The following is a 26,863-nucleotide window of genomic DNA, read 5'->3' as shown; positions in this document are numbered from 1 at the left end:
AGTGTTCTCAGGTGCAGCCCACACCTATCAGAGTTTATGGTTTGTGGCTCAATTTGCCTTAATTTATTTTATTTTAATGTATTATTATTTAATATATCATTGTTTTAGTTGCTTAAGAGATATTCCTGACTCTGAATTTGTTCATTGCTATTTTTATGTTTTTGAGCATTATTTGTTGCCGTCATTAAACGAACAGGTTACTCATCAGTTACTCAGTACTTGAGTAGTTTTTTCACAACATACTTTTTACTTTTACTCAAGTACATATTTGGGTGACTACTCCTTACTTTTACTTGAGTAATAAAACTCTAAAGTAACGGTACTCTTACTTGAGTACAATTTCTGGCTACTCTACCCACCTCTGGCCAGCGCACATTTCCATGTCTATGTCAGTTTTGATACATGAAAAAGGGCGCACAGCAGGTTTTTGTGCATACGCAAGCTCTGTACATGAAGCCCCAAGATGATTTCTCATAACATTTTGATTTGGCGTGTCCGAGTGGTTGGGAACCATTGGAATAGGGTCATAGGGTTAGGGTCTCATAGTTCACTCTCTCCAGGGGCGTCAAATGACCTAGAACCTGCCCTGCATAGAGTAATCATGGGCTGGTTGTTGTTTTATTTTTTAGCGCTTGTGTGCCACTGCACGCGAAAGACAAAATTATGCAAATTGGGTTTCTGGAGGGTGTTTGTTTGGTACCTAAAGCACTGTGCCACACTTATTCAGCACCCCCCGCGACCCCGAAAGGGACAAGCGGTAGAAAATGGATGGATGGCACTACAAGTGGTCTACTTGTAACCGACGTTAGTGATCATCTGCCAGTTTTCACAATTTATGATGGAAACTACAAGAAGAAGAACATGGAAGACAAAAATACATTTCAAAGACTTTGCACAGAGAAGAGGATGATTGCTTTCAAAAATGAGCTACAAAAGCAAAATTGGGACAATGTGTACAATGAAAATGAGGTTGATAAAGCATATGAACATTTCTTAAACAAATTCATAATACTTTATAAACATTGTCCATGGAAACAACTCAAGTTTGAATTTAGGACTATAATGATATCAGAGAAAAAACCCAACTCAATGTTCCTCAGTAATGTGACACAGGAGGAAATAGTTAAAATCGTGAAAAAATGCAAATCTAAGACTTCAATCGATTGTAATGGAATTGATATGGAAACGATAAAAAAGGTTATTGAAGAGATCTCAGGACCATTAATGTATATTAGTAACCTATCATTTCAAACAGGTAAATTCCCAAACAAAATGAAAATAGCTAAGGTTGCACCAATTTATAAGACTGGAGACAAACACCAATTTACAAATTATAGACCTGTTTTTTTACTTCCACAATTTTCGAAAATCATTGAAAAACTGTTCAATAACAGATTAGAGAGTTTCACAAACAAAAATAGAATACTCGCTGAGAACCAATATGGATACAGAGCTAATGTTTCAACTTCGATGGCTTTAATTGAAATTACAGAAGAAATTACCAATACAATAGATAGTAAAAAATGTACGGCAGCAGTGTTTATGGATCTAACTAAAGCATTTGACACAATTAATCACAATAGTTTAATCAAAAAAACTACAACGATATGGCATGAGAGGGTTGGTCTTAAACTGGATAATAAGTTATTTAACGAACAGGAAACAACACGTGAAGATAGGCAAACACACATCTACAACGGTAAATATATCCTGTGGTGTACCTCAGGGATCAATTCTAGGACCACAATTGTTCAATCTCTATATAAATGACATTTGTAAAGTTACAAAAGATTTAAAGTTAGTATTATACGCGGATGATACAACAGCGTTTTGTTCAGGAGAGAACACACACAAGCTAATACAAATAATTACAGAAGCAATTAACAAATTAAATAGATGGTTTGACAAAAACAGACTCTTTGAATCTCAGTAAAACTAAAATAATGCTATTTGGTAACAGTAGAAGGGAAAGTCAAACACAAATACAAATAGACGGAATAGAAATTGAAAGATTAAATTAAACCAAATTTCTAGGTATAATGATTGATGATTAATTGAACTGGATATCTCATATTAAAACAAATATACCACATAAAGTAGCAAGAAACACATAAATAATTAATAAAACCAAACATGCATTGGACGAAAAATCACTCCATTTTCTCTACTGCTCGCTAGTGTTACCATATCTGAGTTGTGTAGAAATCTGTGTAGAAATATGGGGAAATAATTACAAAAGTACACTTCATTCACTAACTGTGTTACAAAAAAGATCAGTTAGAATAATACATGATGTTGGATATAGAGAACATACAAACCCTTTATTTATTGAATCACAAATACTGAAATTCCACGATAGTGAATTTGCAAACAGCTAAAATTATACACAAAGCACACTACAATCTGTTACCAAAAAATATACAACAATTCTTCTCAACAAAAGAGGAGAAATATAATCTTAGAGAAAAAATGTAATTAAAACATTTGTACACACATACAACACTTAAGACATTTAGTATATCAGTATGTGGAATTAAATTATGGAATGGATTAAGCAAATAAATCAAACAATATACTAATATGATCCACTTCAAGTACTCTTCAAACTTAAATTGTTTACAAAGTACACAGAAGAAAAGCCATGATACACATTCTGAATTTATCTCATCCATCCATTAATTTTCAAGATAATCTTACTCATCCTACTATATGAAATATAACTGTTAGGTACGTGAGGGGTGGAAGGAAACGACACCACGTGGAAGCTCAAGTTACCGGGTTTACTGTAACCTTTGATGAGTGTGTGGGTGGTGTATGCTACTCTATGTGTTTGTTGCAGGACTATGTGTGATTTTAACCATGTGAATATTACCAGACAATGTTGTAGGTGCGTGTTGGATGAATCCTTCAGCAGTCCAAAAGGGCGAGACAAAAAGGTGGTCCGTAGGCAGGTAGGTGGTCGAGGGCAGGAGAGAAGCGACAAGGTCCGTGTCCAAGCGAGGGTCGAGGATCGAGGGAGGCAGTCCAAAATCCGGAGGGAGGTTGAGGCACAGTGCTCGAGCACACGGGGCAAGACGGGTACTGCGGGAGGAACAAGGAACATGAGACGAGGGAACAAGGAGGACGAGAAGAGAGATAGCGAGGACAACAGGAGGGAAGCCAGAGCCGTAATGCTTACTGCAAGGAGTTAACGACGTTCCGGCGTAGGCTCCAAAGGTCCAGTGGTCTTTATGCTACCGCTCTGATTATTCCCAGGTGCGCCGATTGTCGATAGTCTGCAGCTGCGTCGTTGCGTGGGCGTTAAGCGCCCGGCGCGTGCAGGGGCGTGTCCTGGCATACTGCCAGCCTGAGTGCTGGAGGAACTTGCTGCAGGAGAATTGTGGGTTGGAAACCGCGCCGTGACAATAACTTACTTCACCATTTTTTTTAATTGTTATTACTCATGGAGTATATTGTGAATAAATTGAGAACAGGAAGTGAACAAAAGTTTTAGCAGCTGCTATGTAAAGGAAAAGGGGTAGGATTATATAAACTCTGCTTTTTCCTACTCCTTTTCGAACATGTTGAATAGAGAAACTGGAAATTGTGATGTATCATGTTGTATGCATGCATGCATGTTCCAAATAAACTCAAACTCACCTCAACTCAGCTCAACTTTAGATGGTATCCTTATCCCTGGTAAATAGGGTCTTGGTTGGGCCTTTTTTTGCATTTCTGGACTAATGGCCATATACAGTATTTTACAGTGTAAAGTGAGGGGTTTATCAATCTATCTCCAATGTTGAGATGAATTATGAGTTATTCAGAGCTTTAAAAAGCAATTGTTAATTTATTGTAGTCACACAAAGACTGTTGGATTAATATTATATTATCATTTTAACACATTTTTGTTTTGTCTCTTTTCTAACGAGCCTTCTGTTCCAAAAACACACTCTTGTACTGACCTACATTCATAAATGAAGTGCATATAAAGGTCAAATTATGAGCAGTCTTGCTACAGTCTCTACCTCCTCTGGATATAACGGGCTAATACAAACAATATTAATGTCAACCCAGTGCTTAAGAGCCTGGAGGCGATAAGCATGTTTTAAACCTTCTCTACCTGTTACTGTTGCACTGGTTCATTTTGTATGAACAATACAATTTGTACTTTTAAATAGGACAGTCAAAGTTAACACATTAACGCATGCGGTGAATCGCAAACAATAACCCATTTAAGATTATGTGTGCAGATCACAAATTATTTTGACTGCACATGCACCTTTACCTTAACCACAGATGGTTATGTTAAAAGGCAGGAAGGGTTTCTATACGATCAGTGACCAGGTCAATGAATACATCAGTGCAAAGATGAGAGGGAAGATGCCGACTGATGTACTCGCTGGCTAACTTTGCTTCAAAATACACCTTGATGGGACTTTACATACAGTAAGGCTTATCAAATTTTGAGCAAATAGATTAAGTGCATTCAAATAAAAGGTTTTGAAAAATGTTCCTGTGTTCCTTCCGTCATAACCCAAAGCTCATGACCATAAGTGAGGATAGGGATGTAAATCGAGCGGTAAATTGAGAGCTTTCCCTTCCGGCTCAGCTTTTTCTTCACCACGACGGATCGATACAGGGTTCGCATCACTGCAGACAACGCTCCGATCTGCCTGTGGATCTCACGATCCAATCTTCCCTCACTCGTGAACAAGACTCCGAGATACTTGAACTCCTCCACTATAATCACGTTTTTACAATTTAGCTCACACTTAAGACATTTTCTTTAGAACTGATCCAAAGCAAGCGTGTCAGCTCGCTGCTGCAGCAAACTTTTATGACTGTGATTGCGTAGTTTAAAGCAATGTAATGACCATATGTGACATAATCATGAGGTAACAGCGCAGCAAAAGGTTGAACGACACATTCAAATAGAAATAGGTGTATTCATGCAGACTGCATTCCATTCGTTGTCAAACGTGGAAGTGCAGTGTCTGCGTTTGTCTTTATGCAACAAAAATCTGCAACTTTATTGGCATTATTTGTCATTAAGCATCTGTCATGTTTCCTTCTTCCGCAGTAAGAAAGATGTAGGAGTGAGAAAAGTGAGTAAAATGTCAGAAAAGTGAGCAAAATGTGATAAATATATCTGCTAGAAAAGTGTGAATGAACTTTTACATTCGGCACCTTATAGTTATACAAGTACACATATAATCACATAATTTACATACAAAACCACATTAGTAAAGATTATTCCCATCAAATAAGTTTTAAAATACCATTTCAGTTAAACTCATAATTAGTATGTTTATTAGTAGTAATAATTATTTATTTTTACTGGGGAAATGCAAGCCAGCTGACTGTGCATCAATGAAATTGCTTACTATTTTTACATGCCGATTGCAAGGGGGAGTCCATAAAGAACACAGTTGAAAGCTGATGGTGTCAGATTGGGTTTGTGCTGAAACTCTTCTTTCAAGTCACCAACATCAGAGTGATCTAAAATTAAATAAAAATTAGTTCTGGTAAATTAGGCTTTTGACACAGCTAATTCTGTATTTCACATATTTTGATATATCATAAGTAATATTGTCCTTTCGGAGAAACTAAAATGTTAGAAATATGTTGTTTATATGGGAAACAAAGGTCACAGAAATGCTCATTTGTGTGATGTAGAGAACATAATGTACTTTACCATTTAATCCTATGGCCTTTTGGTCACATGATATCCCTCCAGAGTGAGTGTCTCGTCTAAGGGAATGGACAATCTGCCCAGAGGTCTGTTTGAAGCTCAGAAAATCTGTAACAATACAGATTCATTATAATTCATATATAATTCCCAAAGTTATGAGAACCCAACAGTGCAAACAGCGGGAAAAAAATCACATTTTGCATTAAAGGGAAACACTTTTTGGGAATTTTGCCTATCGTTCACAATCATTATGAAAGACTTTAAGATGGATGTATTTTATTTTATTTTTTTCATGTATTCTAACTCGTAAATAAACATAAATAAAAGTACGCTTACAGCGCAGCCAATGGGTGGTCCTCTATTCCGTCCATAAAACCCAATAAAAAAACATCCAAAAAGCGCCAACAATATTCCATTTACATTTCGTGACTAGAATATTAACCAAGTATTAATGATAGTTTTATTATAAGCGCTGACACAGACAAATAATTTATAGTGGCTCCGTGATCTCGAGCTAATATGTGCCAATGTTGACGTGACCAACTCATGAGCTGCCTTTTTATTTCCTTGCTCGTCAAACTTTATTGCAGATCATAAATCATGCCTCTCACATTGATAGTGGAAGAGCAAGGACGTGTTCTGACAAGTTGGTACACTTTGAAAGACACTCTAGACCCAGAAATGGCGAGAACGACACAGAAAGATGCTTGGTTCCATCGCGCCCCCCTTTTTTGGCGAGGATTATGAGTAATTCTTAATCTAAATGGGAATATATGAACACCTTAGCAGTCACCACCTTAAAGACAGCAGACATTGTACAGTAAGTGATGTTTTATTATGTTTGTTGGCTCTCATAAAGTCTGCAGTGAGTAGAAATCAGTGATGCAGTTGAAAAAAAGTGAACGTCGTGATTAATTTTGGAACTTATGCTTATGCTTAAAATGAGCAAAATAGGTAACTATTAAATGCTATTATAAATGCCCATTACTACATTACATATATACTTACAATGTGTATATAAAACCTTGATGGAGTATTTTAGAGTGCTTTTAAGGCAGAATAGAACAACTCATATAGGCTCCATTGTAAGCGGACTTTGGATCACATTCATTTTCTATTTACAATGCATTAACAAAAAATAAATAAATATCCGTCATCATGTCTTTCATAATGATACGATAGACAATATTTTTTAAAAAAAGTGTTGTTCCCCTTTGATGAAAACAGTTAGATGTGAGTTAAATACGTACTGTCCAAAAAGTTAGTCATGTATTGGGAGTTTTGTTGAAGGCTGCTATGCCACTGGTTGAGGACAATACAACTGACACCATTTAAGCTCATCAACATAGCGATCTCCAATGGCTTCTCCAAAGTGCGCCGTCCTGCCCTGGAGGAGGAAATGAGCATGGTTAAGTTTAAGAGGAAAAGAGGACACATGAGGCCAATATTACAATTAAACAAGACCAGTCACACCAAAAAAGGAGTTTGTGAGATAGGCTGTCAATCACAAATGGAAAATGAATGTGTTTTACTAATATGTAGAAAAGATCATTTTACCTTTTGTACATGTCAAATTGTGAGTAGTGTTGGGTGTTGGTATTGCTCTGGACCAGGTCAAAGAGAACAGCCATGTGACACTCTGAAGAGAGCAAAATCATCATTATCACTGTCTACACATATTGTTAATCACAGGATTGACGTATATTAATTTTATAAGGATTACATACCATTCATTATTAATCTATCTTGAACAAAGAGACTCAAGACATATTTGCATTTAATGTGTTTATTAAACACATTTACTATCATGTTCATGTTAATAAAACCAACATGTATCTACGTTAATGTGTACATGTTACTCCTTTTATGTTATTGATGTCATATAGTCGTCCCTCGCCACATTGCGCTTCAAATATTGCAGCTTGACTATCACTGTAAGGTACAGCCTTTTTTTGTGTATCTTCTACATTTTTTGGGCGTAAATTAAGTATTAAATGACCTTTACTTTTGTCTTATATGTATTACAGTTCATTATTTGTCAAATTTTCTTGTGACGATGCCGCATGTCCGCTGTTGTCATGATCCCAAGACGCAGAAAAGGCAAGCGTCGTACAGGCAGGTCTTTTAATTAGGAACCAGGCAGAAAAAAGAATGACAAAAGTCTAGCAGGATTTAAGAACACAATAGCTCATTATGGTATACACTAAATAATTAACCAGCACTGAAGGAGGTGCAACAAGGTGGCATGTAATATAACTAATTAACAATGGAAGAGCAGGTGTCCTGCCAGGCAAAGGCACATAAAGTAAATGTGCTTCAAAACAGAGACCAAACAAGAAGTAATGACAAAACAAGAGAACCAGGACAAGAAATGATTAATAAACAAAAAAAAATAACAAACATAGCCAAAACTGTCATGTTGGATCATGACATTTTCTATGAATGTGCTGTGGCGATTGATAAAAGACAGTCCCCAAAAGGGACTTCCTTTTCCGGCTCAAGAGTAACTTCCAGTGTAGTGTACTGTGTACTTTCAGGTCAACTTTCACTTTCATGTATAGCCTCCTAACACCCAAACTCTTGTATGACATGCATTTTTTATTTATATTGGCTATTTCAAACCCAAAGAGTAGAACAACTGAAAAAGTTGAAAGCTGCCATCTGAATGTTTAGAAATGTTTACAGCAATCTTGAATCCAACATAGGATGTGGTATAATCTTCATTTCACCACTAATTGGCAGTATAATGTCCTCATATGTGGACAAAATGTTGTACTGTGGTCTACACAATCAAAATTGTGATGTCCACAAATGTGGACACCATGTCCTAAGAGGTACATTTTATGAAGAGATTAAATAGCTGTTGATGCACTCAATTTTTGACTCCTGTCCCACCATAACACATCTGTTCTTTGTGAGCCTTTGACGTCAGCAATATCAAAACACAACAGTGGGATCAATGTGGCACGACTCGATGGGACATGGTGCACAAGGCACAGTGCGTGGAAATGAACCCTGTCATTGCACTTCATCTACGACATCAATAACACAGCTCCACATGAAATTGGTGAGTCTTGAACGTAAGCAATGTGGAATGACAACATCGGGACAAAATGTGGCGGGACACCCAATTCTGACGACGCAGCTAACGTTGACAACTATCTTTGCTCTAACTGTGAAGTTGACTACGTTTTTGCGGAACAACAGATGCCTTTGGTTTCAGCACATGAAAGCCAAGAGCTAATTTAGACAAATTACCAAGGATGCGACAAAGTATTTCCATGTAGTGACCGTGATGGAAGCCTCAACAAAGACCAGACCAATGACACTTGGAGGATCCTTCCGGTATAGGCAAGTAGAATGCAAACAAGGTTACTTGTGTATATTAGGTAACACAAGTGTAAACATGACTTTAAGGTTGTTATTTATTATTTAGAGGGCTTCATGATCATGATGATGATAAGTGATATAAAAAATGGATGGATGTTGTCTCTTCGACTTTGAACAAAAACTACTGTAAAAAAAAAAAACAGTTGAGACTTTTGAGTATAGAAAATCCATCCATCCATCCATCCATTTTCTACCGCTTGTCCCTTTCGGGGTTGCGGGGGGTGCTGGAGCCTATCTCAGCTGCATTCGGGCGGAAGGCGGTGTACACTCTGGACAAGTCGCCACCTCATCACAGGGCCAACACAGATAGACAGACATCATTCACACTCACATTCACACACTAGGGCCAATTTAGTGTTACCAATCAACCTATCCCCAGGTGCATGTCTTTGGAGGTGGGAGGAAGCCGGAGTACCCGGAGAGAACCCACACAGTCACGAAGAGAACATGCAAACTCCACACAGAAAGATCCCGAGCCTGGGATTGAACTCAGGACTACTCAAGACATTCGTATTGTGAGGCACATGCACTAACCCCTGTGTAAATAAATATAGTAAATTGCGGTTCTTCAAGGTACAATCCATTTACACAGTACTCCAATCGCCAATTATTGGACTCCATGGTCATTGGTTTTGGCTTTTCTGTTGCTCGATCTTTGCTATGGCCAAGTACACTAATAATAAATCCCTTAAGCCTGGTTTATACTATTGCGTCACAAAACATGGGTAAGCAACATCGTCTTGCTCTTCCACTGTGTATCCTCACGTAAACCCTGAAAAGCTACTTTCAAAAATACTAGACCGCAGAGCTGTGATTGGTCAGCTTTTGCCGAGGAGGGTCCCTGAGCACAGGAGAGCAGACGTTGTGTTTGAAATGCACAAAGTATTGTATGAAATAAAGCATCAATGATTGAAAATTTGCATGCAAAAACTGATATTGTTTACTTAATATATCGATGTGCTATTAAAATAATTACTGAAAGTGTAATTTTTTAGCATATGTGTTGTTGCGTCCAGATAAAGTAACACAAAGTACGACACTCTTTAACTTTTATTACCAAACAAACAACAGGTTAAATTCCGACGCATATATTTTCTCATGGACACACATGTTTTTCTTTAACACACACAACGCTTCCTAATTCTGTCAATCATATTTCAGTTATGACATATTCACAAATGTGAGCTCTAAACATTGATAACACATGCACATAAACATTAACACCAGCAGGCCGTTACAATAGTTATTTATTTTCAATTACATTGCTCTCTTTTTTACCATGTCTTGAACGGCAGGATAGCGTTGCAAATTCGCTGTCCTCTGTCGCAACTTGTTTAGGATTTGCACAGCCAAATCCCACCTTTGCGAATATCTTCTCTTCTTTGCGAATTAAGAAATGTGAACACTAAAAGTGACTATTGCTTCAAAGGGATTGGTTGCAGCTCCAACATTAAAGTGAATGTCATTTCAGATGCCATTGTTTACAAGTTTACAACCACTCTCTCTCTCTCTCATGAAGATAGTCAACTAGAGTTGTAGTTGCTAACCAGTGTTGGGACTAACGCGTTACTTTGTAACGGGTTACCGTAACGCCGTTACTTTCGGCTGTAAATAGTAATCTAACGCGTTATTTTTTATATTCAGTAACTCAGTTACCGTTACTACATGATGCGTTACTGCGTTATTTTACATTATATTTTAAGTTGTATCGGCTAGAAACTGAGAAGATCTGAGTGTGTTTTATTGCAGCGCTGCGGAATAGGCGACATGAAAGAGGCGCGCCGCGCACTATCTGTGTGTGTGTGTGTGTGTGTGTGTGTGTGGGAGGGGGCATGTCTGTGTTTACTAACAAGACATCATGGCGAAGCCTGAAGCCGAGTTTCTTAACATGGAGATATTCTCAATACTTTTCTTTTGTCGACCACAAAGAAAATAACATTTTAGTTGAATGTAAGTTGTGTCTTGGATCAAAAATCCTATCTACTGCCCAAAACAGCAATTCAAATCTGCTGAAACAGCTACAAAAGCAACATGCTTCGACAAAGCTAGTAAAGAGAGACACACTTCACCTGCTAATCAACAGCGGCTGGATTTTAACAAGGCACTGCGCACTGAAGGTACACACACTCTGTCAATTCTCTTATATACTGTTGCTCTTTCATTCTAGACTTCTAGAGTGTTTGATTATCACATCACTCTAAATGTATAGACTATAAAGTTCACAAACATAAAGAGGGATGCTGGTGGGCCAGGCCAATCTTTCCTTATCTCCAAACTACAACTGGGGAAATGTGTAGTGTTCTGGTCTTTAGACATGATTTTATTTCAGAATTCCTTGAGATAAAAACAACGCCTGGTTAGGCTTTGTGTATGTAGTGTGTGCCTTCCTTGGTTTACAGCTACGTTGTTATTATGCTGTTTGTTACTTATGTATGTTATGTTGCAGCTATTTAAAATAGTTTTGTCAATTTGTTCTGGCCTGAAACAAATCAGCCCTTTGAAACATATCTTTGTCTTTGTGTGTTGTATGTAGACCACATTGCTTAGCAGAGTTCAGTGATGCAAATGTATGTCAAGTTGATCAACAGATTGTATTATTCTCCAGTGCAATAACAGTACTGAAATTAAGGCTAAAATGGCATTAAATGGGGCCTTAAAAAAACAAAAATATATATAAGTAACTAAATAGTTATTTTTCACAGTAACGCATTACTTTTTGGTGTAAGTAACTGAGTTAGTAACTGAGTTACTTTTGAAATAAAGTAACTAGTAACTGTAACTGTAACTAGTTACTGGTTTTCGGTAACCAACCCAACACTGTTGCTCACACAAAAAACACTACCTCTTTGGGTTTTGTAAGATAACTGAAAGTCATGCGTCTGCGAGATATAAACGAACCAAGACGCTGTCGGACAGGACACAAGCTAAATACCTGACGCCAGAGTATATACCAGTTTTTAAGGTGCAGTGTGTGTGAGTAAAATGTACCTGACAGGTTGAGGGCCGCTAGCTTGGCAGGTGGCATGTGAGCCCAGAAGCGTTCCGTTCCAAGGTACAAGAATCCGCTGCAGTTGCACAGTATCTTCTCCATCTCACTCAAACTTATAAACATGGGGTGGAAGGTAGGATTAGGCTTCTACATTGCCACATGTTGCATTTAATTTCTTTGCTGCTTGAAAGTCACACCTGGGAGTTTGTTTGATGCCCACAAAGCCTGCTAACAGAGGGTTAAAATGTTGGCCCTGAGTTTCCCACTTCATCTTCATCTTCTCAGCAAGCGTGGTCCCTTCTGTACAAAAATTGGACACCAATTATAATGTACAGGAAGCCTACAGGTGTAAAGGTGAGTTGAATTTGTAACAATGTCAATATAAGTTATGAACAGGAAAACCCTTTCAAATGCTGACAGTTAAGACATACATTGGAGCAGTGCACTATAAAAAGACTATTGTCTACAACATGCACACCACCCATACATACACCAATGTACATAAGCTGCTGAAGCATTACTGGTGGTACAAATGATCAGTAACAAGCATTTTACTGGCCACAATGCAGACTAGGTTCAAACTTGCCCACTAAGCGCTAATAATTAAAAACTGCACTACTGCAAGAATGTTGTGTAAATACCCCCCCCCCCCCCCCCCCCCCCCAAAAAAAATACTTAGTTTTCAAAAAGTCAGATATTTTTTATTTAGAGGGTTTGATAATTTAGCTGCATACCTGCCAACTACTCCGTTTTCCCGTAATTAGTACGGTTTTCATCAACCTATTCCGGGTTACGGTTGCAGTGATAAAAAATACGGTTTTTCATTAGTTAAAAAAAAACATTTTTTTTTAAGTTTTATTCACGAAATCGCGTAACAACAATGACAATCGACACTGCTTCCCGTAACTTCCTATCGAGCCATTCCGAATGCCATGCGCGAGGCTATTTATAACACCGCTGCCAAGCACGAGGCATCAGTTGCCATTGTTTCCAAACGAGCGAACGATCATGGAATCAGCCGGAGAAAAATCGCAAACGAGTCTTAAACCGAAAAGAAAACTGCAGTCATTCCGTGAAGAATATTCAAAAGCCTATCCGGGAATAATTATCCGTTCCAAAAAGGGTGAAAACTACGCGAACTGCACCTTGTGCAGACAAGATTTTTCGATCGGACACGGAAGAATTAGCGATGTAAAAGACCACGTTGGGACAAAAAAACACAAGTCTAATGCCGTTGCTAGCGATACAAGTGGAAAACTTTCAACGTTTTTCGTCGCCCAAACAGATTCTTTGGATGTGATAAATGCCGAAGTTTTATTTACGGAGGCAATAATTGAGCATGGACTTCCAATCGCACTGGCTGATCACATGAGACAGTTATTTCGGAAAATGTTTCCCGACTCGAAAATCGCCAAAAAATATGGATGTGGTCGAACCAAAACATCAAACATTATTCAGTTGACAATAAAGTTACCATATCATTTTTGCAGTACGATCAATCTGATAGAATAAATTTGGATTTTAGCCACAAAAAGGTAATGACACCAATGTTATCTATTGGAATTGTTTAGTACTGTTATACTGTTAAAAGTGTTTATACTATTTATGCTTTCAAGTCCAAGTTGAAGAAATCTTGTTAAATGTTGACAGCATAACCTTAATATTTTTGCAGTGCTATTTCTGTTGAAAAGTTAAAATGATTACATTAGAGATGTGATGTGCCACTTTTCAAGTGTCTGATGGCTTAAATTAATTTTCATTAATTTTTCATATTTTGAATTCTTTTGAAAGGCTTACAAAAAAACTACATTTGAATTGTAATTCCATGCTATTGACAGGACTATTAATTTTAATGAAGTTAGCTTACCATGTTTACAGTATGATAATTGTGATAGAAATGTGAATTTTAGGCACAGAATATTTTTTACAATTGAACAAGGCAGTAGATTATACAAACTTGGACAGAAAGTTAATAATGACACCAATTTTTTTTTAATGGAATTGTTTAGTACTGTTTTACCATTTGTTTACTGTAAAAAGTGTTTATACTGTTTGTACTTTCAATTAACAAATTGAAGTCTTGTGAAAGGTTGACAGGATAACTGGCATTAACTGTCAAAATAATTTCAAACTATTGAAGTTAGCTTACAGAATAAACATGTCAATCAACCCATATGATTTTTGCTGTAATATTTTTGTTTTGAAAAATCACTGTGACTAATAGAAAAGTGATGGTTTTAGCAACATTTTAACCTGTCTGAATGCTAATAATCATTTTGCGTCGGGGGGCGAACCTGAACCCCCCACCAGGACTTTGTCCTGGACCTACCGGGGCCTGCGGCCCCTGGACCCTGGCTACTAGGTTTTTCTGATTTCAAAAGTTGGCAGGTATGTAGCTGTATGAGAATCAAAATGTGGGTCAAAGCTCTCAGTTAGGGATGGGAATTGATAAGATTGTTCCGGTTCCAATTCCATTTTTGGTAACGCTTAACGATTTGGTTCTTTATGGATTCTCTTATTGATTCTTATGTGGAAAAAAAGAGAACAAAAGGAGGGTTAGGATCAATTTTGTTTAGTCTACAGCTAACATGACCTTACAATGCCAAAAGTGAGGTCTTAAAAGGCATACAGCATATAAAAAAACACTTAATAATAATAAATAAATATTTTTCAGTAGAATTTAACAAAATAAAACATATGAGGAAATTACACAAGAATGTAAAATTTAGTTACACTTTAAAAAACTTTTAACAAACGTTGTCATCTCCCGAGAAAATATACTGGTAAAAATAAAACAAATAATTGTGCAAAGGTTTGTTTCGATTTACAAGGTTACTAATATATGACATAAGCTCATAACATGAATATATTTCAAGCCTTCTTGTTATATTATGTTGACGTTTATTGCTTACAACGTGGGTTTTCATTAAAAAACAAACTATTGACATAACTCACTTTGCATGCAATGAGTTTATATCACATATTAGTTTCACAGTTGAAGTTGAATTGCTGACATGAATGGACTTTTACACAATATTCTAATTTTCAAGTTCCACTTGTACTATATAAAGACTGAGTAAAAATGTGGTTGGAGGAAAACTATGGCGCTATACTTCTGTCTCAATGTTGAGGTCGCAAAGGCAGATTTTGAGGACAGAAACATATGTTTTGCAAGCACAAACATTATGTTGTGTAAATAAATCAAACTCCCAAAAAAATTTAGCCAATATAAATGTATTGTGTGCACAATAAAAGTGTTTGCTATTACCCATATTAACACCCAATAATTTTTGCTGTCTGCAGTCAGACATATGTGCACTCTCGTGCCTCCTTTCTTCCACTCTTTCAATCTCATCATTCTGCGCATTATTATTTTTTCTACACTCGCTCAGATTTCTGCTCTGTGCTTGCGCAAGTTTAGACACACAGTGTTAGGTGTGTTAAAAAGGCAACCAATCAGAGAACTGGACAAAGCTGGTCCGGTGAGGAGTGCTGCCCGCTGGAGAGGTGTGGGACTAGGAGAGGCTGCGGAAACGCGAACCCAGAAGTGGAAGGAGCGGTGGCTAACAGTGAGAGTATCTAAATCTTTTGGCGGTTGTGAATAAACTGTTTTGTGACTGGATAGAGATGGAAGGGGATAGTGACGGGATGTATGAGGAAGGTATGGACATGGATAGGACTAGAGGGGAGAGAGGAAAGAAGGGGAGAGGAGGGCATGAAGGAAAGTCGAGTGCTAAAAGAGTACACAAAGACGATGAAGAAGTAGAAAAGAGGAAAAAGGTTATGGAAGATAATTACAGGATCATATATACATTTAAATCAGGTCAAGACATGAATGACGTTAGTTTGATGACACTAGTTAAGGGATTAAAGAAGGACATTGGAGAGGTGGAGATAGCGAAGGTGCTCAGGGAGGGACGGCTTTTGATTAAATGTAAAAATGGATAGCAAAAGAACAAAGCAATGCGGTTGCAAAAGCTGTGCAACAAGATAATAAAGGAAATAATCGAAGTGAGAGAACGAAAGGGGGCAAGAGGAGTCTTCACAGGAATCCCAAGATGTGAAAATTTAGATGATTTGAAAAAAGAAATAAAAGGGGGAACTGTCACAATGATGACAAGAATGATGGCATTCAGAAACGTAGAAAAGACGGAGAGCGAATATGTGCTAGTACAGTTTGTCGAGGAAGTCCTCCCGGAAAGAATTATGATTGGGTTTTTAAGCTTTTACGTTAGAGCTTATGTCCCACCCGCAGTACGCTGTTTCAAGTGCCAACGCTATGGGCACATAGCCAGTGTGTGTCATGCTAAGTTGAGACGTGGAAGGTGTGGAGGGGAGCATGAATATGGACAATGTGGAAATAATGAACAGGTGAAGTGTTGTAACTGTGGCGGGAATCACACAGCAGCGTATGGGGGATATGTCATTAGGAAACAGGCAACAGAAGTACAGCAAATCAGAGTAGAATGAAATATTACATACGCAAAGGCAGTTAAAGTACGAAATCAAGAAAGTGCAGAACAAGATAGAAGTGAGAATAGTTCAGAACAAGACAGAAGTGAGAATAGTTCAAGTAATAAAAAACAAGAGGCAGCAAATACAGGACTTTCCATGGACAAGTTGTGTTCCTGGCATATGTAATAAACTGTACAGAACAGGCAAGAAATAAGAAGATCAAAATAATTGTCAAAGCAGCAGCAAAGTTCTTAAATTTAAAAGAACTATCTTGGGAACAGGTACAAGGTGAACTACATAGAGTAGACGAGACAGAGTCATGTTACCACAATCCAACGCCATGTTAATTGTTCAGTGGAATGCCAGAAGTTTAATAACAAACGGACAGGAACTAAAGGGATATATTAATAATATGAAAACTAAACCACATATAACATGTATTCAAGAAACCTGGCTGAAGCCAAATTTGAACTTTATAATAAAAGGATATATAACAATACGTAAAGATAGGAATGATGGGCAAGGAGGAGGATGTGCCATATTTATTAAAGAAGACATGCATTATACAATATTAAAAGAAAAACAAGAACTAGAAATAGTAGGGGTAGAAGTATGGAATAATAATGAAAGATACAAAGTGCTAAACTTCTATAATCCATGCAAGAAATTACACATTCATCAACTAGAAACAATAGTCGAGCACTGGAGTGGCAATATCATGTGGTGTGGTGACTTTAATGCACATAGCACAATGTGGGGTGAAAGGGATGACTGGAATGGGGAAACATTGGAAGCATTTTTGGAGGGAAAAGAACGGGTGTGTGTGAATGATGGGTTGGGAACAAGGTTAGATGTAGTTACGGGTAAAGAAACAGCAATAGATTTAACACTAGTATCACAAGGGTTAGCAGGAAAGGTAGAGTGGGAAGTAAATAAAGACAGCACTATAGGAAGTGATCACTACCCAATCATCATTCACATAAACATAAACCAAAGGACAGAAAGCACGAAGATAGAAGAAAGATGGAAGTATAATCACGGTGATTGGGGACAATTTAGGGAAAGTACCGACATTGTCAAGGAAGTGGATATAAATCAAGATATTCAACAACTAAATACAGATATTACAAAGTGCATAATGGAAGCAGCCAAACAGAGCATACCAAGGAGTAGTATAGGGAAAAGAAGGAAGATAGTGCCTTGGTGGACACAAGCGTGCACAGACGCAATAAAAGAACGGAATAGAGCATTTAGAATAATGAGAAGAACACATAATTTCCAAGATATGATCCAATATAAAAGGCACCAAGCTAAAGTAAGGTACGTTTTTAAAAAGACAAGAAAACACTATTGGAGAACGTTTTGTGAATCATTAAATAGAACTACTCCTTTAGGCCAAGTGTGGGGAATGATCAAGAAAATGTCAGGGATCAGAAGTGAACATAAAAATCATGTGATGAAAAATGGGACACAGTGTGTGGTAGAAAATAAAGAAAAAGCAGAACTTTTATCAAAAACATTTGTTAAAGTGCACAGTAATGATAATTTGAGAAATGTAGAAAAACAAAAGAGAGAAGAAACAATTAGTTTAAATATTGGGGAAATGATGGAAGACAACGATAATAGCTTAACCAACACTATAGATATGAAATTTTCTTTTAATGAAATGGTTCGAATATTGAAAAATGTTAAAAATACAACACAAGGAAAAGACCAGGTGAGTTATCAGATGATCAAAAACTTAAGTAGCATTGGCAAAGAAGTGCTCTTGAAATTATATAATAGGATATATGAAGAGGGAAAATTACCAGCGGAGTGGAAAGAAGCTGTAATAATTCCAATATGCAAACCAGGAGGCAGGTAATTATAGGCCAATAGCATTGATCTCAAATTTGGCCAAAGTAATGGAAAAAATGATTAATGAAAGACTAGTATCAATCAATCAATCAATCAATGTTTATTTATATAGCCCTAAATCACAAGTGTCTCAAAGGGCTGCACAAGCCACAACGACATCCTCAGTACAAAGCCCACATAAGGGCAAGGAAAAACTCACCCCAGTGGGACGTCGATGTGAATGACTATGAGAAACCTTGGAGAGGACCGCATATGTGGGTAACCCCCCCCTCTAGTATATTATTTAGAGTCAAAAGAAATAATAAAAAACTATCAAAGTGGATTTCGCAAAGCAAGAAACACAAACGACCCAGCAGTGCAGCTGGAAGAGGAAATTAGAAAAGGACAAATAAATAAATAAAGTATAATTGCAGTATTTTTTGACATCGAGAAAGCTTATGATATGTTGTGGAAACAGGGGTTGCTGATAAAACTAAATACAATTGGGATGAGAGGGAAAATGTATAGATGGATAAAAAACTTCTTAACAAGTAGAACAATATTAGTAAAAATAGAGAATGAATACAGCAGAGTACATGAAGTGGAAAATGGGACCCGGCAAGGGAGTATAATAAGTCCAGTATTATTTTCAATAATGATAAATTAAGTTTTTAGTGAAGTGGAAGGGTTAGTGGATGTGGCACTGTTTGCTGATGATGGAGTGATGTGGAAGAGAGGTAGATATACTAATCATATAGAAAAGAAGATTCAAAAAGCGGTAAATAATGTTCAAGAATGGGGAACGGCTTGGGGTTTAAGATTCTCTGTTGGAAAGACAAAAGTCATAAATTTTACAAAGAGGAAAGTTCAAAACAAGCTCCAAATTAAACTCTATGGAGAAAATATAGAAGAGGTACAAGTATTTGGATATTTGGGAATATGGTTTGATAAAAATATTAACTGGTCAACCAACATCAGCAAAATAGTGGAGAAAAGTAAAAAGGTGTTAAATATAATGAGGGCTTTGAGGGGTAAAGATTGGGGGGCTGATAGGCAGACATTGAAAGCAATATATATCACTTTAATTCGATCTGTTATTGATTATGGATGCATTATTTATCAATCTGCTTCAAAAACGTTACTTGGAGAAATAGACAGGATCCAATCACAGGCTTTAAGGTTATGTTGTGGAGCTACAGAATCAACCCCAGTTGCAGTATTACAAGTAGAGATGAATGAAAAACCTTTAGATATGAGGAGAGATCAACTGTCAGCAGTTAATTGGGCAAACTTAAAAGGGTCCAAGTAAGGACATCCAATTTACCAAGTGCTACTAAACTGCCAAGAAAAAGAGAAGAAAAAAATAAATAGTTTCGGGTGGATAATAGGAGACATATGTAATAACGCTGAAATTGATAATATTAAAGTTAGCCCGACAGTACCAATCCCTGCAATACCACCGTGATGTATGAAAACCCAAAGGTAAACATGCAATTACTAAAGAATATACATTTAAATAGTTACTAGATAGAACAATGGATTGAGGAAACGTTTTTAGACAACATCATGGTATACACAGATGCATCAAAAACTATAAATAATAAGGTAAGAGCTGCAGCAGTTATCCCACAAGGAAACATAGTATTAAATAAAATAATTAGTGATAAGATCTGTTTTTACGGGAGAATTGGTCGCAATTTATATGGCAGTTCATTGGATAGAGGAAAACAAAGCAAGAAAAGCAGTCGTATGCTTGGACTCCAGCAGCGCATTGCTTAGCATAAAAAACATAGCATCAGAAACAAGACAAGATTTAGTTTATGAAATAGTTCAGGCAATCTACAGAATAAATAAAGCGGGAGGTGTGGTAACATTTCTTTGGTTTCCTGCTCATGTAGGAGTTGAGGGGAATGAATTAGCAGATAGATACGCAAAACAAGCAACCACTAAAACAGAAGTAAACATCATACTTGCCAACCTTGAGACCTCCGATTTCGGGAGGTGGGGGGCGTGGTCGGGGGTGGGGCGGGGGCGTGGTTGGGGGCGTGGTTAATATATATATATATATATATATATATATATATATATATATATATATATATCCATCCATCCATCCATCTTCTTCCGCTTATCCGAGGTTGGGTCGCGGGGGCAGCAGCTTAAGCAGGGAAGCCCAGACTTCCCTCTCCCCAGCCACTTCGTCCAGCTCCTCCCGGGGGATCCCGAGGCGTTCCCAGGCCAGCCGGGAGAGATAGTCTTCCCAGCGTGTCCTGGGTCTTCCCCGTGGCCTCCTACCGGTCGGACGTGCCCGAAACACCTTCCTAGGGAGGCGTTCGGGTGGCATCCTGACCAGATGCCCGAACCACCTCATCTGGCTCCTCTCGATGTGGAGGAGCAGCGGCTTTACTTTGAGCTCCCCCCGAATGACAGAGCTTCTCACCCTATCTCTAAGTGAGATTCCCGCCACTCGGCGGAGGAAACTCATTTCGGCCGCTTGTACCCGTGATATATATATATATATATATATATATAAGAAATACTTGACTTTTAGTGAATTCTAGCTATATATATATATATATATATATATATATATATATATATATATTTTATTATATATATATATATATATATATATATATAAATAAATAAATAATATAAATACTTGAATTTCAGTGTTCATTTATTTACACATATATACACATAACACTCATCTACTCATTGTTGAGTTAAGGGTTGAATTGTCCATCCTTGTTCTATTCTCTGTCACTATTTCAGAACACACACATTATACAAATATACATTATAAAATCAATAAGAAAACAGGAGCTCTAATTTGGGAGTCTGAATTAGGATCAGAAGTTCCTATATAAACATTGCATACTCACGTCACCATTTTGTATTGATTACTGCAGCTGTGCACTGGATTCATTCACAAATACAAACTACAACTCACTTTAGAGTTAGGCTCCACCATCAGAATGTGTACTTAAACTTATAAAGATCACATGGATATTATTCAGTGAGTTGATTCACCAAAACTAACCTGTTATACAGGAGGAAAAAGCACACAGGACGTTTCAATTGGTCACAGACTGGTCGCTCTCATCAGAATGACAAGACACTTCCGGTCTGCAGGTGATAGCATTCAATTGGGAAGAAACGCCCTACTGCCCCCTACTGACCAATGTGAATACTGATAAATGTGTAATGACAGCTCCAAAAACAAATTCAAACCACAAAATAAAATAAATAAATCAACACAAAAATGTGACACATTATGGGTGGGTCACATATGCATGTACAGTAGATGGCAGTATTGTCCTGTTTAAAAGTGTCACTACATTGCTGTTTACGGCAGACAAACTGCTTTACGGTAGACGAAAACTTGACTGCTGTTGTTGTGTGTTGTTACCGCGCTTGGAGGACGTTAATGAAACTGCCTAACAATAAACCCACATAAGAAACCAAGAACTCGCCCTCGATCATTCTACAGTTATAACGTCATTGGGCAGGCATGCTGTTTATATTGTGGGAAAGCAGACGTGAGAACAGGCTGTCAACACGTCACTCAGGTCCGCATGGAGCTGGAGGAGGCGTGGCCTCCAGCTCCGCCTGAATTTCGGGAGATTTTTGGGAGAAAATTTGTCCCGGGAGGTTTTTGGGAGAGACGCTGAATTTCGGGAGTTTCCCGGAAAATCCGGGAGGGTTGGCAAGTATGAAACATGGAGATTAAGCACAGTAAAGAAGTGAAGAACATAATTAAGATAGAACACAATAAAAAGTGGCAGGATAATTGGAATAAGGAAACAAAAGGTAGAGAGTATTACAAAGTCCAGAGGAGAGTAGGTGTAATGAGAGGAGGCAATAGAAATAGGAAGGAAGAAGACATTATTACTTTAATGAGATTAGGACATACATACTCAAATAGTTCATTGAAATTGATAGGGAAGCATACTACAGGACTGTGTGATTCTTGCCATCAGATAGAAAGTGTAAGACATGTTTTAATACATTGTAGAAAATGTAGAAACAAAACGAGCGACTTTAAAATGTAAGTAAAGCTTTATTTATTCACTTAAAACATCTAAAACTAGACATGTAAAGCTGGGGTCACAGTAGTCTTATAAATATGAGTTTAAATACGAGACATCGACTATCAGAATATCGAGAGACCTCTGTGCTCTGCGCAACTTTTTGCCCTGAGAGAGACTCATATTCGGCCATTGCAAACCGATTTGTTTACTTCGTTTCCTTTTTTCAATGTTAAGAAGTAAATGCCTTACATCTTTTCCTTTGAATTTTTGTACCAAGAGCTTGATTCATGTCTTATTATATGTCTTACTAAAGGTGTGACTCTAATTGTTGATCTTTTTTAACTATGTTTACATTTCAAATTATATTAGTTGTTTTTAAAGGCTATGTACATTTTATTTCACTGAAAAATGTTAACATTTATATGTTTAAACCACTGTTAATATGAGCTTGTCTTTAGACAATCAAGGAGGAAATCTCAAGACAATTTACAGGACAACAGAGCAAAAACAAATTGATATAACAACGAGCAGGTTTGGCTGATCATCTGATTTTTTTTTACCAGTATAATAAATAAACAGAGTGCTGAGACTACTGCTGTTGTGGTTAATTTTTTGCCTTAATTGCAACTACTCCAAAATAGGGTAATATATTCAGTTATTAAAAATGAAATTGTAATGAATATTTACAAGTACAGTTAAAAGTACGAACCTTTACAACAGGATTTAAAAAAATAAAATAAAAAAATAAAAAATTATATATATATATATATATATATATATATATATATATATATATATATATATATATATATATATATATATCAACTGCTATATGCCTACTCAGTGGCCTAGTGGTTAGAGTGTCCGCCCTGAGATCAGTAGGTTGTGAGTTCAAACCCCAGTCTAGTCATACCCCTCTGCTTGGCACTCAGCATCAATGGTTGGTATTGGGGGTTAAATCACCAAAATGATTATCGGGGGCAGCCACCGCTGTTCCCCTCACCTCCCATGGGGTGAGGTGAGGGATGGGTCAAATGCAGAGGACAAATTTCAACACACCGAGTGTGTGTGTGTGACAATCATTTGTACTTTAACTTTTAACTTAACTTATATTGCAGAGCCGTTTTTAGAATGATTTAAAAATATTTGAGTGGTCTTTTGCAGAAGACATTTTTATCAAAAGACATTTTTATATTACCTATTATTTTAAAACATCAATTTACTACCGTTTGTCCCGCGGGTATGGCTGGAGCCTATCCCAGCTGCACTCGGTCGGAAGGCAGGATACACCCTGGACAAGACAGGAGGTGAAGCCACCGACAGCAACACACACGCACACACACACACACACACACACACACACACACACACACACACACACACACACACACACACACACAGGATAAATATAAAACAACTCTTTTGCTTCATAATTTACTATTTTGTTAGGTTACTTTCTCTTCTTTTCCTGACCGCAAACCGGAGGATGTGAACACGTGACACAACCAGGAAGTGTTGCGATTTGCGAAGGCTATTCATCCATCCATCCATTTTCTACCGCTTGTCCCTTCTGGGGGGGGGGGTGGGGGGCACTGGAGCCTATCCCAGCTGCATTTGCTCGAAAGGCGGGGTACACTCTGTACAAGTCGCCACCTCATCGGAGGGCCAACACAGATAGACAGACAGACAACATTCACACAATTGGGCCAATTTAGTGTTGACAATCAACCTATCCTTGCGAAGGCTCGTCCGCCCCAAATAAAATCGCTGCAGCTCAGACTGGAGGACTCTCTCCACGACCCACACTCCCTCGACTGCATGGGCTGGGTCCTTGAAAAGATTCAGCCCCCGAATTGGGACGCGACAATAGACTCCATCAGGTGCAAACTAATGCTTCCGGGATAACATAACAAGCAATCTCATTGGAGACCAAGCATGTCCTCAAAATCTGCCTTTTCGACCTCAACGTTAAGACAAAAATATAACCTAGAAAACACACAACTTTTCTCTGACTATAATTGAACATTCCCTGACCGAAGGAGCATCTACTGTGGCAAATGTGTGCAAGCTTTTGACCACAAACTTACTCACTGCTTGGTGACACGCTTCCCCGTTGCGGAGAAAGCTAGCGGCAGACGTGAACTGTAGCTATTACTGCTCGCCTCAAAGCCAGTCAAAAAATGTCTCCTCATGCTCATTTAAATGAGAAGGTATTCATTTCAATTTAACAGGTACTGCTAACATTATAGGCAATGTTTTATTAGTACATGTTGTATTTATGCCAGATGACTACTCTTGCGGCAGCACGGTGTACCAGGGGTTAGTGCTTATGCCTCACAATATGAAGGTCCTGGGTTCGATCCCCGGGCTCGGGGTCTTTCTGTGTGGAGTTTGCATGTTCTCCCCGTGACTGCGTAGGTTCCCTCCGGGTACTACGGCTTCCTCCCACCTCCAAAGACATGCACCTGGGGATAGGCTGATTGGCAACACTAAATTGGCCCTAGTGTGTAAATGTGAGTGTGAATGTTGTCCGCCCGAATGCAGCTGAGATAGGCTCCAGCACCCCCACGACCCCGAAAGGGAAAAGCGGTAGAAAGTGGATGGATGGATGGACTACCCTTGCCTGGTATGAGATCGCCGCAATTCAATAACATGACATTCATTTGTAGTTATTGCATGCAGTGAGTTCAAATGTTTTAGAATATTGCTCATCTGTCCTCCGCTTGATGAAATAGCAACTTTGCAATTATTACAAGTCATGGTGTTGCATTTTTTTTTTTAAATGTTGGAAAAACGTATCCCGCCCTGCCACCACGCCGCCATGCCGCTGTCTGACATTACTGTGCAGGTTGCGTAATGACGTCATTCCCAACCACCAGAATTGTTAAGGGAATTGTTTGAAAAAAATGGCAAGCGATTTCAAGGAACTGATTCACAGGGAACCGCGGTTCCCATCTATACTCCCAGTATAATGCAAACTACTGAAAACCATAACTGCTTATACAAATAGTAGCACAAATACCTCTATCAATCAAAAGTGAGTATCACCGTATTTGTCAAAGAACAGTGATGTTTCAATACAACTCTTAATTGGATTGTGCAAGTGATTACAAAAAAAACTTTTACTCGCCCAAGATGCTGGAAATGTTGACAACATCTTTGTCATTAAAGATACTTTTCAAGTTCCGTGTGTCCAATGGGAAGGTTTTAGCAGGTAAAAAATGACTGGTCGGCATCTGCGTGCAAAATATTGAAATTATAAACCTTGAAACAGCAACAAACAAATTGCATATATGCATTATGGACTGGAAGACATTTAAAACAAAGACACTTTTGATCAAAACAAGATGTTCAGAGGGTGAAAAATGTGATCTTTATGAAACATTATGTAACAAAATGATAAATACACTTGAAAGAGAGCCTGGAGAAACTTAAATAATTACCAATACCATCAGAGGGTTTAAATAATGTTAATGTCGCTATCTACCAGAGCCAGATCAATTTACTTACCACTTTGATGGTTTGGCTTTGATCAGCTTTTCCCTTAGTGCCTTTACCACCTTTGGTTTCCTTTTCCACCACTATAAACAGAAAGCAGAAATTGGCTTGATTGCGTAACACAACATTGTGACTTTCCAAATATCTGCAAAGACATTTATTTCTATGCAGCTTAAACACCTTTTTTGAAGTTAAACCTCTCGATAACGTTATTTTACTCTTGCTACTACAGCCAGAATTGATTGGTAAATGTATTGGCTAATTATCCCAAAATATATTTGTCAATATTTGGTAGTCAGACAAAGTGCACATGTTAATTGTTATCATTTTAGGGCTACACCAGCAACATGTTGATTGTTAATATACTGATGTATGTGAATGGTTAAATATAATATGTTCAAAGTTAATATGCTCAACACACAGTATGCATAAGATTACTTATAAGATACAACAGTTGGCTTTTTGATAATTTATTTTCATTTAAAGGGGTTGTTTGCAACCTTTGCACGAATGCCTAGAGGGTGCTAACTTTTCAAAGTTGTTTAAGCATTATAGCCCACCCTCTTTTGGCTTTTGGCATGATGTAAACTGTACCTTGTACGTAACACACATGCTCACGAATTAGATGTGTGTGGTTAGTGATTTAGCATAGTTTAGCTACTAACGTTAGATATCATTGAATGTATAGTCTATTGCACGGGTGTCAAAGTCAAGGCTATGGGCCCTGATCTGGTACGCCACATCATTTTATGTGGCCCGCAAAACCCTGGAAATAATGTGCAGCAATAAAGTACTATATGAGATAAAAAAATGTACTGTAGGCTTTTGCATATCTTCTAAACTTTAATATTATCTGATAATGCAACAAGCTATTCCAAGCATTTTTTTTAGTTATCAACATAAATATACAAATACCTGCTCCTCACATTGACTTATATTTTCAAAGCAAGTAATCAACTATAAGCAAATACATACAGTAATGCAATT

General features: G+C 37.7%; 1 protein-coding gene across 8 annotated transcripts in view; it reads right to left on the bottom strand.

Annotated features, from left to right (window-relative positions):
- Nucleotides 1–2,328: 2,328 nt before the first annotated feature.
- cfap46 (cilia and flagella associated protein 46) overlaps nt 2,329–26,863 on the bottom strand; it is a 130,722-nt gene continuing 106,187 nt past the window's right edge. For 7 of the 8 annotated variants that reach the window (XM_061962663.1, XM_061962679.1, XM_061962703.1 and 4 more), the window contains 9 exons: nt 25,889–25,959; nt 25,509–25,614; nt 12,251–12,353; nt 12,053–12,165; nt 7,232–7,313; nt 6,925–7,061; nt 5,678–5,782; nt 3,179–3,366; nt 2,329–3,081 (listed from right to left, as the gene is read on the bottom strand). In XM_061962663.1, the coding sequence (XP_061818647.1) occupies nt 3,188–3,366; nt 5,678–5,782; nt 6,925–7,061; nt 7,232–7,313; nt 12,053–12,165; nt 12,251–12,353; nt 25,509–25,614; nt 25,889–25,959 (896 nt within the window). In that variant the 3' untranslated portion in view covers nt 2,329–3,081; nt 3,179–3,187. Of the gene's footprint in view, nt 3,082–3,178; nt 3,367–4,920; nt 5,482–5,677; nt 5,783–6,924; nt 7,062–7,231; nt 7,314–12,052; nt 12,166–12,250; nt 12,354–25,508; nt 25,615–25,888; nt 25,960–26,863 lie in introns of those variants that run through there. The other variant, XM_061962695.1, reaches the window with a different exon arrangement.

This window comes from Nerophis lumbriciformis, linkage group LG02 (genome assembly GCF_033978685.3).
Source record: "Nerophis lumbriciformis linkage group LG02, RoL_Nlum_v2.1, whole genome shotgun sequence".
In the NCBI taxonomy this organism is placed as follows: Eukaryota; Metazoa; Chordata; class Actinopteri; order Syngnathiformes; family Syngnathidae; genus Nerophis; species Nerophis lumbriciformis.
The sequence above is the reverse complement of the archived record's forward strand: the minus strand, read 5'-3'. Positions and strand labels throughout refer to the sequence as shown.